The sequence below is a fragment of the Entelurus aequoreus genome, linkage group LG11 (assembly GCF_033978785.1).
Source record: "Entelurus aequoreus isolate RoL-2023_Sb linkage group LG11, RoL_Eaeq_v1.1, whole genome shotgun sequence".
Classification (NCBI taxonomy): domain Eukaryota; kingdom Metazoa; phylum Chordata; class Actinopteri; order Syngnathiformes; family Syngnathidae; genus Entelurus; species Entelurus aequoreus.
In genome coordinates this window covers 75,705,518-75,718,494 of record NC_084741.1, presented here as the reverse complement: position 1 = coordinate 75,718,494, position 12,977 = coordinate 75,705,518, and the positions used below count along the sequence as shown (strand labels likewise).

At 42.8% G+C, this 12,977-nt stretch overlaps 1 protein-coding gene across 8 annotated transcripts in view; it reads left to right on the top strand.

Moving 5' to 3' along the window:
* The first annotated feature begins 227 nt into the window (after positions 1 to 227).
* LOC133660479 (sodium channel subunit beta-1-like) overlaps positions 228 to 12,977 on the top strand; it is a 49,716-nt gene continuing 36,966 nt past the window's right edge. For 3 of the 8 annotated variants that reach the window (XM_062064011.1, XM_062064013.1, XM_062064017.1), the window contains exons 1-3: positions 228 to 473; positions 609 to 781; positions 892 to 968. In XM_062064011.1, the coding sequence (XP_061919995.1) occupies positions 917 to 968 (52 nt within the window). In that variant the 5' untranslated portion in view covers positions 228 to 473; positions 609 to 781; positions 892 to 916. Of the gene's footprint in view, positions 474 to 527; positions 550 to 592; positions 782 to 891; positions 969 to 4,396; positions 4,410 to 12,977 lie in introns of those variants that run through there. The other 5 variants (XM_062064016.1, XM_062064012.1, XM_062064014.1 and 2 more) reach the window with 5 other exon arrangements.

Here is a 12,977-nt window from a genome sequence, read left to right as displayed (position 1 = left end):
AGTATTTTTTTTAATTTAAAATTATTATTTTTATTACCATTCATGAAAATAAAATCCAATAGCCAACACATAAACTGACCCAATATTTTTTGTGTTTAACACGCAAATGAACAGCAGTGAATAATAAATAATGTGGAAGACTTGGAAGACAGGAAAATCCCTGTTGCCGTGACAACGCTTGGCTACCTCTCCTTCCTCCGCCTCTGCTGCATTGCATCACACCCTCCCCGCCTCTCCCCTCTCGCGTGTCATCTACGGCTCCTGCTCTGTTGTGTCCTCCCTCTCCTGGCGTCTATAGTCCAAAGCGACCATCTATATCTCCAGGGGGGAGGACGTGCGCTTCTCCACATGCACCTGCGCGCCTCCCTACCTGATCGGAAAGGCCGAAGAGGCGTTGTTTAGAATCGGGATCTTTTCAAACGGTGATGCTGCCCCTGGACGGGATGCACCCCCCTCTGGATCATCGCTAGCAGGTGCACTTTCCATTCAAAAAGGGCAAATATTCTGCATTTTTGTTCCACGAGAAGGCGATGCAGATGTTTGCTTGAGGTGTTTAAACGCTCCACTTTCAGGCTAGAATCACTGAGTGTAGCTTTATTTGTGGGCAGGGCAGGCTCCAACAACACCTGTGTCTCTCATCTCCATCGGCCTTCTTCGCTCCAGGAGAAGAAGAGGTGGAGCCCACTGGTGGAAAGAAACGTGACACCGGGAGTGGTGCAACCTGACACGTTTGGGGCTGAGACCGGACCGCAGCTGTGAGGCGTTGGGAGTTTTTGGGGAGGTGAGGACTGCTGCCACGCCTCCTTTGTGTTCTTCCCTCAGGGGGGGGTCGTGGAGGGGGCCGCACCCAGCCTCCTTTCTTCATTCTGGACCTTTCTCGTGCACCTGTAGGTTGCGTGCTCGTCTGCGTGAGAAGATGCCTGCAACACGGGCGCTGCTGCCTCTGGTCCTCCTCATGGCGCTTCAAGGTGAGTCCCGCTCCTGTTGCCGCGGGTGCGATTTTGCCACGTTGACACGCTCGCCGGTCTTGTTTGGAGGAGGGTTCCTCAAAGAATCATCTCCTGGTGGTCACTGCGAGTATCACACATTTGTGCAGTGGAACCGCGATTTACCAACTTTTAGTGAGCAAACGCTCCATTCATTCATTCATTCATTTAACCTCTAAAGGCCTTAGTGGCCACATGCGTGGACAGAACCTTTTAGCTCTTATTTCCAAAATTGTTTACACTACTGAATTGGGGTCTTATGCCGACATATGGACACTTATACTGCTATCTGGTGGTGGCAGAAGACTATAACATACAATGGAATTTGGAAAAAAAGTGTAGAAATAAAAATGTGCATGTCACTACACATGAAGTACACGTTCGTGTACTTATGGACTAAGTACATAATATTAAAAGATGATTTGTAGTTTTTATTCTAATTAGGGTCCAATAAGCCCAAATAGCAAAGAGAAATAAAAAAAGCATGTAAACAAACAGCTTGGGCCTTAAGAGGTTAATGCAGGAAAAAAATGCAGGGCGCAGCATTTCAGTGAGGAGGCGGAGCCAAAACCATGTCACTTGCCGCGCTTTGCAGTACACTACTAGTCACTGCTGAGCGCTTCAGCGGGTGTGCCTTTTTTGAAGTTGTTTTTTTCTTCGCTTTTTTCACAACTTTTGTCCATTTTGTAAAGTTGATATGACTCGTAAAAATTGAAGAGAACCACCGCGGAAAGAAGGAGGGAATCGCTGTGGAGTTAAAAAAAAAAAAAAAAAGCAGAGCGAGAAATTTGACGAGAGCTCGTAAAATTGAGGCTTGATTAAAAATGAGCGATAAGCCTTTTAAAATCTGTATAGGCATGTTTTTTTCCCCTTGTTTTACCACCTGACGTGAAATAGTTGCCATAGCAGCAAAAGTATTAATTGCAGTTTGTTGATTATTGAATGATTACTTGGAGAGATGCTGACGAAAATTGTACAAATAAATACACTTAAAAAAAAAAGTTTACATAGAAAAAATTTTAGTTTCAAGAGAAAAAGTGATAGAATTAGGTTTACTTTAAATTAAATTAAAAAAAAACACACAATTAAATACACCTACATTTATGTTTGAGTAGAAAAAATACAATTAAATAATCAATCAATCAATTAAAGTTTATTTATATAGCCCTAAATCACAAGTGTCTCAAAGGGCTGCACAAGCCACAACGACATCCTCGGCTCAGATCCCACATCAGGGCAAATAATGTACATTTAAAATGAAGCTCAAGCAGCAAAAAATATTACAATTAAATACATTTAAAATTTAGTGTGGATATGAATACATAATACATGTAAGTACACTTAAAATTATGGCTAAATACAAAAAAAACAAGAAACTACAATTAAAATTGATTTCAAATAATAAAGACAAATATATATACTAAAATAGAAAACAACAACAAATTACAATTAAAATACATTTTAAAAAGAAAAAATACGAATAAATACATTTAAAATTAAGTCTAGTTAGGAAAAATAAACATGGTAATACACTTCAAATTAAGCCTAAATAGACATAATTATACAACAAAATACACTTAAAAATAAGTTTAAATAGGATAACATACATTTAAATACAAATAAATACATGTTTGAATGGAAAATACAATTAATACTGTACATTTAAAGGGAAGCTCAAGTTGCAAAAAAATAATGCAATTAAATACACTTAAATTTAAGTTTAAATAGAAAATAATACAACAAAATACAATTAAAATTAATGTTAAATAAAATACAATATTACAATTAAATACACTTAAAATTAAGTGTAGATAGGAATAAATAATACATGCAAATACACATGAAATTAAACCAAAATTGTACAAAAAAATACAGTCAACATTTATTCTATATAGAGAAGACACACAGTTAAATACACATAAGGTTATGTTTAAATGGAAAAATACAATTTAATAATGTACATTTAAAGGAAAGCTCAAGTTGCAAAAAATAATACAATTAAATGTCACGTCGGGGTCGCATGTTTATGCGGTGGTCGTTACCCCAAGATGCAGATGGACGTCCGGAAGCAGCGTGCAGAAAAGAAAACTGATTTATTCCAATAATCAGGCAGGAATACGAACATCGAAAAAAAGTGCAGATGACACAGAAAGCTATGGCAAAGTCTACCACTACGACTACGGTCATATAATGTATCAAATGAAGAATACGATGGTGAAGTGCGCACATACTCGTAACCTGTAAAATGTTTTATTTTGATGCAACTTTAAAAAAGTGTTGCGACATTTTCCAGTCAATTTTTGCAAGTTCTGTGAACTTAATGGGTTTTTTTTTTCATTTGTGGTGAACTGATAAGTGATAAGTTGCAGATGCAACAAAATTAGGTTTACTGAACATGAAAAAAGGCAGCTAATTAATAACACCACACCTAATTAAATGCCTTTCATAGGTTTTGATTGAATTGAATTGATTGATTTAAACTTTTATTAGTAGATTGCACAGTTCAGTACATATTCCGTACAATTGACCACTAAATGGTAACACCAGAATAAGTTTTTCAACTTGTTTAAGTCGGGGTCCACGTAAATTAATTCATGGTAAAACTTGGTTTAATTAAGTTGGAGATGAAACAAAATTTGTTGGGAACTTGCATGGCTGCAATTGTAGTTACCCTAAGATGCAGGAACCAGGAGAGTGTAATCAGGTAAGTGGTTTAATTCACTCAAAAACAGAAAATGAAGCAGTCATGCATAAAAGGTCCAAACATAAATCAATCCTCGAGCACTGAGGAGCGCGCGAGACAGGCATGAATAGAAACATGCTGATTGGCAGCAGGTGTGGACCGGCTGCCAATCAGCACAGCACTCAGCGGTACAAGCAGGAAACGGAAACAAAATAAGAGCACTGATAGGAAGTAAATACAAAACAAGGAAGCACAAACAGAAATGAAGTGACAGATCGTCACAAAAATTAATTAAAACTTTCCAAAAAATGTCAGAAAAATGAGAGAAGAAAGCAAATTGATTACATTAAACCTACTTCAAATACAAGTTAAAACATGTTACTTTGATCAAACTTTTAAAAAGTTGCATCAATTTTGTCAAGTTTTGGGAACTTCTGGGCTCATAAATTTGTCAGGTAGAATAAAAAAAAAAGAAGAGCAAAATACACGCATTCCACACTCCCTCTGATATTTAACGTCCAAGATAAAGCGTGCATCGAAGGAGAAATGGATAAAACTAAGCAGTGTTTCATGTTCCCAAGACTGTCCAACAATGTTGACAAAGGCCTGACATGCATGCTGATCTTCATGAAATGTTCCTCTGTACGCTCTTCCTGTCCAGGATAGTGCACCTCCTCACTAATTCATGCAGAGAGGCCTGCAGTCTCAGGGCAGCCATTTCTCCCGGCCACAGCATTAACGTGAGTGGCCGCGTCGTCTCCCATGTTCGCATCCACGTCCATTCCTTCACTTCCGTCTGGGGGAAAAGGACATTACAGCCCGGCCATTAGCTAAAGAGCTCGTCGTAAAGTAATTATCCGCCATCTAATCCGCCTTCGCATGCACACTCTAGCAACCGGGCTTCACTGCGTCGAATAAAACGCATTAAGTCGGGGGCCATAATCACAAAAATGACCACATATGATCCATCGTATGTGAACAGATGAATGCATTATTTATTTGGAGTGCACATAAATGATCACGAAACAAGTCATTTAACATGATTATTAACAATTAATCAAAAAAAGTATCTAATCTAATCTGATCGCCCATTAGACAAAGTCCCTGCTGCCCTCTAGTGGCTGGAGCAATTATAGCTGATGAAGAGAACGCAAAGGAGACGTTTCTAATGGCGTGGGAATGTTGACGTTTAATTTTGTTATCTGGAAAGAAGAGAACGGAACTTGGATTTCCTCCGAGCTGCTGCTTGACACAAAGCCACAACTTTGTGGCACAAGAAAGCGACGCATGCAGTCGCTCGTTTCCTTTCGATCGCCTCGTTGTCCTCGTGGAAACTTTCTGGCGAGCATGGCGTCAGATTTCGTGAATGTTTGTCATTTCCTGTTTGGAAACAGAACATGGCCTTTGTCCTGTCATTCATTCATTCATTCATTCATTCATTCATTCATTCATTCATTCATTCATTCATTCTTCTCTTTGCTTACTGCTGTTTTGAAGCAGGTCAAAGATCCTCTACGTAACAGGACCACTCTTCTGTTTTTAATGATCTACTTAACTACAAAAATGATTGTCAAAGATCCTCTACAAGACAGGATCACACTGCTATTTTTAGGGACATACCGTAGAAACTCTAGTGAAAGATCTTTATTATTACAAGAGAGCTCTGCTGTTTTGTTGTTGTTATTATCTGAGATCATGCATCAGTTTATTTTGTTGTCTGAGGTCACATATCAGTTTATTTTGTGGTCTGAGGTCATACATCAGTTTATTTTGTTGTCTGAGGTCACAATCAGTTTATTTTGTTGTCCAAGGTCACACATCAGTTTATTTTGTTGTCTGAGGTCACACATCAGTTTATTTTGTTGTCCAAGGTCACACATCAGTTTATTTTGTTGTTGTTGTTTCGGTCACACACCACTTTATTTTGTTGTTGTTGTTTCGGTCACACTCAAGTTTGTTTTGTTGTCTGAGGTCCCACATCAGTTTATTTTGTTGTTGTATGAGGTCACAGAACAGTTTACTTTGTTGTCTGAGGTCCCACATCAGTTTATTTGGTTGCCTATCAGTTTATTTGGTTGTCCGAGGTCACACATCAGTTTATTTGTTGTCCCAGGTCACATATCAGTTTAGTTTGTTGTCTGAGGTCGAAATAGTTTATTATGTTGTCTGAGGTCATACATCGATTTATTTGGTTGTCTGATGTCAAACATCAGTTTATTTGGTTTTCTAAGGTCACACATCAGTTTATTTTGTTGTCTGAGGTCATACGTCAGTTTATTTTGTTGTTGTCTGAGGTCCCACATCAGTTTATTTTGCTGTCTGAGTTCATACAACAGTTTATTTTGTTGTTGTCTGAGGTCACACATCAGTTTATTTTGCTGTCTGAGTTCATACAACAGTTTATTTTGTTGTTGTCTGAGGTCACACATCAGTTTAGTTTGTTGTCTGAGGTCACACATCAGTTTAGTTTGTTGTCTGAGGTCACACATCAGTTTAGTTTGTTGTCTGAGGTCACACATCAGTTTAGTTTGTTGTCTGAGGTCACACATCAGTTTAGTTTGTTGTCTGAGGTCACACATCAGTTTAGTTTGTTGTCTGAGGTCACACATCAGTTTATTTTGTTGTCTGAGGTCACACATCAGTTTAGTTTGTTGTCTGAGGTAATATGTCAGTTTATTTTGTTGTCTGAGGTCACACATCAGTTTATTTTGTTGTCTGAGGTCACACATCAGTTTATTTTGCTGTCTGAGTTCATACAACAGTTTATTTTGTTGTTGTCTGAGGTCACACATCAGTTTAGTTTGTTGTCTGAGGTCACACATCAGTTTAGTTTGTTGTCTGAGGTCACACATCAGTTTAGTTTGTTGTCTGAGGTCACACATCAGTTTATTTTGTTGTCTGAGGTCACACATCAGTTTAGTTTGTTGTCTGAGGTAATATGTCAGTTTATTTTGTTGTCTGAGGTCACACATCAGTTTATTTTTTTGTCTGAGGTCATACATCAGTTTATTTGAGCTACGCAGCCACTGATAAACGGGATTAGCGAGTACGGCGCATTCCAGAATATCTGTTGCATAATCCTTCATGGATTACGCAATGGTGTGCTGACATAATTGGTGCAGTGTGCACAAACAGCATGCGGCTTTCTGCTTGCGTATCAGAAACTGTTTCATCGCTGCCTCAGTTTGCCGACCTTTCACCTTTCTCAACCGCCCTGTCGTGACCTGAAACATCCTCCTAGACGACGACTTCTTGCACATCTTGTGTTTTCTCACTCCTCCATGATTAAAATCTTATCCTAATACAACGTACTGTTTGAATTTCATTGGCTCTCTGCAATGACAGCTGGCGCAGCTTAAAGTGTAATTAAGGACATCACGCCATATTTGGAGGGAAACAGAGACAATTTCACTAATTGGGGCGTCGATTAAAGAGAACGCTCAAAGAATATGTATCACCTCTAGTGGCCACTGTTAGTATGACCCACCCGCAGAGTTCACCCGCAACTTCAAACATGTATTTTTGTTATGTTTTGTAAAAATGTCTTTCAAGATTTTAAATTTGCATGTTTATTTTTTATTTCACCCAATTGATTTAATTCAATAAAATTACATTTTATATTTATGTTTACTCGCCCAATATGAGACGCTTTTTGTTCTCGCTTCTTGTGTCGCAGCAGCAACTTTGAACTGGTATGTATATGTGTGAGTATGTGTGAGTGACAGGCAGAAAAGCTCTGTCACGCATGGGGAGAAGTGGTTTGCATGTGTAAATCTGTCATCATATTATTTAAAACCTGTATAAATCTGTATTTATTACCAGTTTAAATTGTGGAAACAGTTTTAAATGAATGGGGTAAATTTGAAAAATTGTGACGGGCACTAGAACCATGTTGCTGGGTCGGGTTTGGTTTTGGAATTGGATTGCATTGTTATGGTATTGCTGTGTATTAATTTGTTGGATTGATTAATTAAAAAAAATATATATAAAAAAAAGAAAGAAAAAAGAAATAAAGAAATAAAAATCGATTTTTTAAAAATGAGAATCGATTCTGAATCGCACAACGTGACAATCGCTATTCGAATTCGAATCGATTTTTTCCCACACCCCTAATTTATATATATTAGGGCTGTCAAACGATTGTGTATTTTACCAAGCAAAGAGTCCCTGATTAGCTTTCTATACAACCCGGATACAAGGTTTTGCAAGACCCAGGATAGCACAGTGGTTAAGACTGTTGACTTGGAATGAAGTGTGCTGGGTTCAATCCCAGGTAGGTTTGTTGCATTTTGTTCCACCTTAAGTCTCCGATTAGCTTTTTATATGAGCCGGAAAGAATGACTTAACAGTGTCAGGATGTCACAGTGGTTAAGACTCTTGATTAGGATTAAACAGTCCTGCGTTCAATACCAGACGGTTTGACAGTATTTTATTCCACTATTTTATAGTGTAGTTTACCCAGCAACAAGTCCCTGATTACCTTTTTATATGAGCCAGAAAAACATCTTCAAAAGACCCAGGATGGCCCAGTGGTTAAGATTCTTGACATGCAATAAACAGTCCTGAGGTCAATACCAGTCAGGTCGACAGCATTTTGGTCCACCTCTTGTGTATTTTACCCAGCAAAGCGTCCCTGATTAGCTTTCTATACAAGCCGGATACAGGATTTCATAAGGCCCAGGATAGCACAGTGGGTAAGACTGTTGACTTGGGATGAAGGGTGCTGGGTTCAATCCCAGGTAAGTTGGTAGTATTTTGTTCCACCTTAAGTGTCTGATTAGCTTTTTATATGAGCCGGAAAGAATGGCTTACAAGTGGCAGGATGGCCCAGTGGTTAAGACTCTTGGATAGGAGTAAACAGTCTTGGATTCAATACCAGTCGGGTTATTCCACTGGTTTATAGTGTAGTTTACCCAGCAAAAAGTCTCTGATTAGCTTTCTATACAAGCCGGATACAAGATTTCTCAAGACCCAGGGTAGTACAGTGGGTAAGACTGTTGACTTGGAATAAAGGGTGCTGGGTTCAAATCTTAACCACTATGCTATCATGGGTCTTGCTGAGGTGGGATTCTGGGGAGCCCACAGTGTTGACTATTAAACTATCCAGAATCTTGTTGATTCATGATTTTTGTTTATTTACAAATGCAATCAGTGATATATGATAGAGGTAGAACAAATTCCTCAGCTTTAAAAGTCAAGGATTTGAACTCAGACTACGGACTCAGAGGCAGCAGTCTTAACCACTGTTCTATCCTGGGTTTTCTTCAATGATGTAATGGTGAACTAGTAAACTAGTAACCTACGATTGAGGTGATACAAAAACATAGAACCAACTATTTTTCACCGTGAGAAGAGGTGATATCCCTGCAGCAAACGTCTACTGAGCGCGTCATTCTCGATGTGGGTGGTGCTTCATCCAAGATGGCGGCGCGTGTACATGCAGCGACCACTCTCTCTCCTGATAATGCGGTGTTTTCTTGTTTTACGTGTGTTTTTTCGTCTCGTGTGTGTAAGTGTTCGTCGCGTTTATCTGCCCCACGGCAAACATACAGCCGTGAGGGACTGCTCGCCATAGGCAGCACCGGAGTTAAGGACTTAAACCCGGCGGACGTCGAGGTGCTACGAAGCCTCGGATTACTCCGGCGGCCCACCACAACACCGACCCCCACAGCTGCTCCGTGCCCGCAGAGGAGGCGCCGCAAGCGGTGTGCGAGAAGGCGGAAGCGCGGCAAGCGCGGAGGTATCCGAGCCAGGCTAGCGGCTAGCCCAAACAAGCCGGCTATTCCATCCATCCTCCTAGCCAACGTACGCTCCCTGGACAACAAACGGGACCACATACAGCTCATCCGATCCACACAGAAGACGGTGAGAGAGTGTTGTGCTTTTGTGTTCACTGAAACGTGGCTCCACGACGGCATCCCGGACTCCGCCATCCAGCTCGACCAGCTAACATGCTATCGGGCAGACAGGGCCCTCACTGCAGGAGGTAAGACCCGCGGTGGCGGGGTCTGTGTTTACATCAGTGATGCATGGTGTAAGGACACTGTTGTTACACAGAAGCACTGCTCAGCCCTGGTGGAGTTCATGTTTTTAAAGTGTCGGCCTTTCCACCTACCGAGGGAGTTTACAGCCATTCTACTAGCTGCTGTTTATATTCCCCCCTGCTCTAACAACAAGGACAGAGACAGGGCACTATCTGAACTGAACTGTGCCATCACCGAACACCAGACAGCCCATCCAGACGGCTTCCTCATCGTGGCTGGTGATTTCAACCAGGCTAACCTCAAGTCAGTGTGTCCACAGCTACATCAACACATTGACTTTCCTACAAGAGGTAATAACACACTGGACATGGTCTTCACCACTCAGAGAGGAGCTTACAAGGCGTCACCCCTCCCCCACCTGGGTGCTTCTGTCCACCTCACTGTCATGCTAATGCCAGCATACAGGCCGAGGGCTAAAGTCACCAGACCAGTTCAGAAGCAAGTGAGGGTGTGGCCAGTGGATGCCTCCTCTGCTCTGCAGGACTGTTTTGACACCACAGACTGGGACATTTTCAAGCAGGCAGCCACCTACAACCACCACATCGACATACAGGAATATACAGAGACTGTCACTGCATACATCACTAAATGCATCGATGATGTCACAGAGACCAGGACCATCACGGTACGGGAAAATCAGAAACCATGGCTGACGGGGGAAGTCCATAGGTTGCTGAGAGCCCGGAACGCTGCCTTCAGAGCAGGAGATGAGGCTGGCTTGAGAACAGCCAGGGCCAACCTGAACCGTGGCATCAGAGATGCTAAGAGGCAGTACGGCAGCAGGATAGCCCACCGCTTCAGTGACAGCAGAGACACCAGGAGCCTGTGGCGGGGGATCCAGACCATCACGGACTATAAACCCCGACCACAGACCTGTGACAGTGACACCGCTCTGCTGAACAGCCTGAACGAGTTCTTTGGACGCTTTGAGGCAAAAAACAGCACGCCTGCACGGAAGACTCCACCCCCTCCGGATGACCAGGTGCTGTCCCTGTCTTCGGCCAGCGTGAGGCGTTCCCTCTCCAGAGTCAACGCACGCAAAGCTGGAGGCCCGGACAACATACCTGGTCGTGTGCTGAGAGACTGTGCAGCGGAGCTCACAGATGTCTTCACGGACATCTTCAACACCTCCCTGAGCCAAGCTGCTGTTCCCACGTGCCTCAAAGCCACCACCATCATCCCGGTTCCCAAGAAGGCTTCCCCATCCAGCTACAACGATTACCGTCCCGTTGCACTGACGCCCATCATCACGAAGTGCTTCGAACGGCTAGTCTTGCAGCACATCAAGTCCATCCTCCCCCCCACCCTGGACCCCTACCAGTTTGCATATCGGGCCAACAGATCGACCGATGATGCAATCTCCACAGCCCTCCACTCAGCTCTCACCCACCTGGACACTAAAGACTCCTACGCCAGGATGCTGTTCATAGACTTCAGTTCAGCATTTAACACCATCATCCCACAGCAGCTGATTCACAAACTGGACCGGCTGGGGCTGAACACGTCGCTGTGCAACTGGCTGCTGGACTTCCTGACTGGGAGACCACAGGCAGTCCGGGTCGGCAGGTACACATCCAGCACCATCATCATGAACACAGGGGCCCCTCAAGGATGTGTGCTGAGCCCCCTTCTCTTCACCCTGCTGACCCACGACTGCACGCCGAAGCACAGCACCAACCTCTTCGTCAAGTTTGCGGACGACACAACTGTGGTAGGTCTCATCCACAATAACGATGAGACCGGCTACAGAGACGAGGTGAGCCAACTGGCCACATGGTGCGGTGACAACAATCTCTCTCTCAATGTAGAGAAAACAAGGGAGATTGTTGTGGACTTCAGGAGAGCGCACACCCAGCACCCTCCTCTGACCATCAACGGTGCGGTGGTGGAGAGAGTGAGCAGCACCAAATACCTGGGTGTGCACATCACAGATGACCTCTCCTGGAAAACCAACACTGCATCACTGGCCAAGAGGGCTCAACAGCGCCTCTACTTCCTCCGCAAACTGCGAAGAGCAAAAGCCTCAGCCTCCATCATGCACTCCTTCTACCGGGGCGTCATTGAGAGCATCCTGACCAGCTGCATAACTGTGTGGTACGGAGGCTGCACGGCGTCCTGCCGCAGGACGCTGCAGCGCACAGTTAGGGCAGCTGAGAAGATCGTCGGTGCCCCCCTCCCCTCCCTCCAGGACATTTACAACACACGCCTGTCACGCAAAGCACTCCGCGTGGCAGGCGACATCACACACCCCTCACACGGCTTCTTCAGACTGCTGCCATCCGGCAGACGACTGAGAAGCCTCCGAGCTCGAAGCTGTAGGCTGAGAGACAGCTTCATCCATCAGGCTGTCAGGAAGCTGAACTCTCTCCCGGCCCCCCCCCCCCCTTCTCACTCTGCCCTGCAATCTGAACTGAACTGTGAACTGAGACACTACACCCCCCCCCCCCCACTCACCCACACACACACACACACACACACACACACACACACACACACACACACACACACACACACACACACACACACACACACACCATCTATCACTTAGCCACTTTACTCCGGACTCAAAATGCTGCTAACTGTTTTAACTGTTTACACTGTTTACATTGCACTTTGCACTCCCATCTGAATACTTGAATACTTACGTTGCAATACTGTATATACAATAGATAGATATTATAGATATTCTGGTAATATCTTCTTCCCCTGTATATTTTTCCCCCCCCTCATGCGACTGTTTAAATTGTTGTCTTTTTTATTCTTCTTTTACACTTTATATTTATAGACACCGTGGTTGTGAGAGGAACGTAATTTCGTCCACCTGTATGTCCTGTACAAACAGTTGTTTGACAATAAAGCTGACTTTGACTTTGACTTTGACTTCACTTCAGTGTTCAGGTTTGCAGTTAAGTTGCAGTGATAACATAACATTTATAGTAGATTGTTACTGTGATAACATTTATAGTAGATTGTTACTGTGACTGATTTAGTAAGTAAGATGACATAGAAGTTCAACAGAAATGAAAGACAGTCGGCATGATGTCGAAAGGAGACTTTTTTTTTTTATTGCAAACAGTTGATCCAACATTAAAACTTGTCATGACACTTTCTCAAACCAATCACACACTTCAAAATAGAAGCGCTAGGTTTTACATCTAGTTAAACTACATTTAGGGTTTCTCCTTAATGTACGGCTTCCTGTTAGCCACCAAACCTAACAAAATGATGTAATATAATGTATTGTAGCGTTCCGGCTGGCTGAAA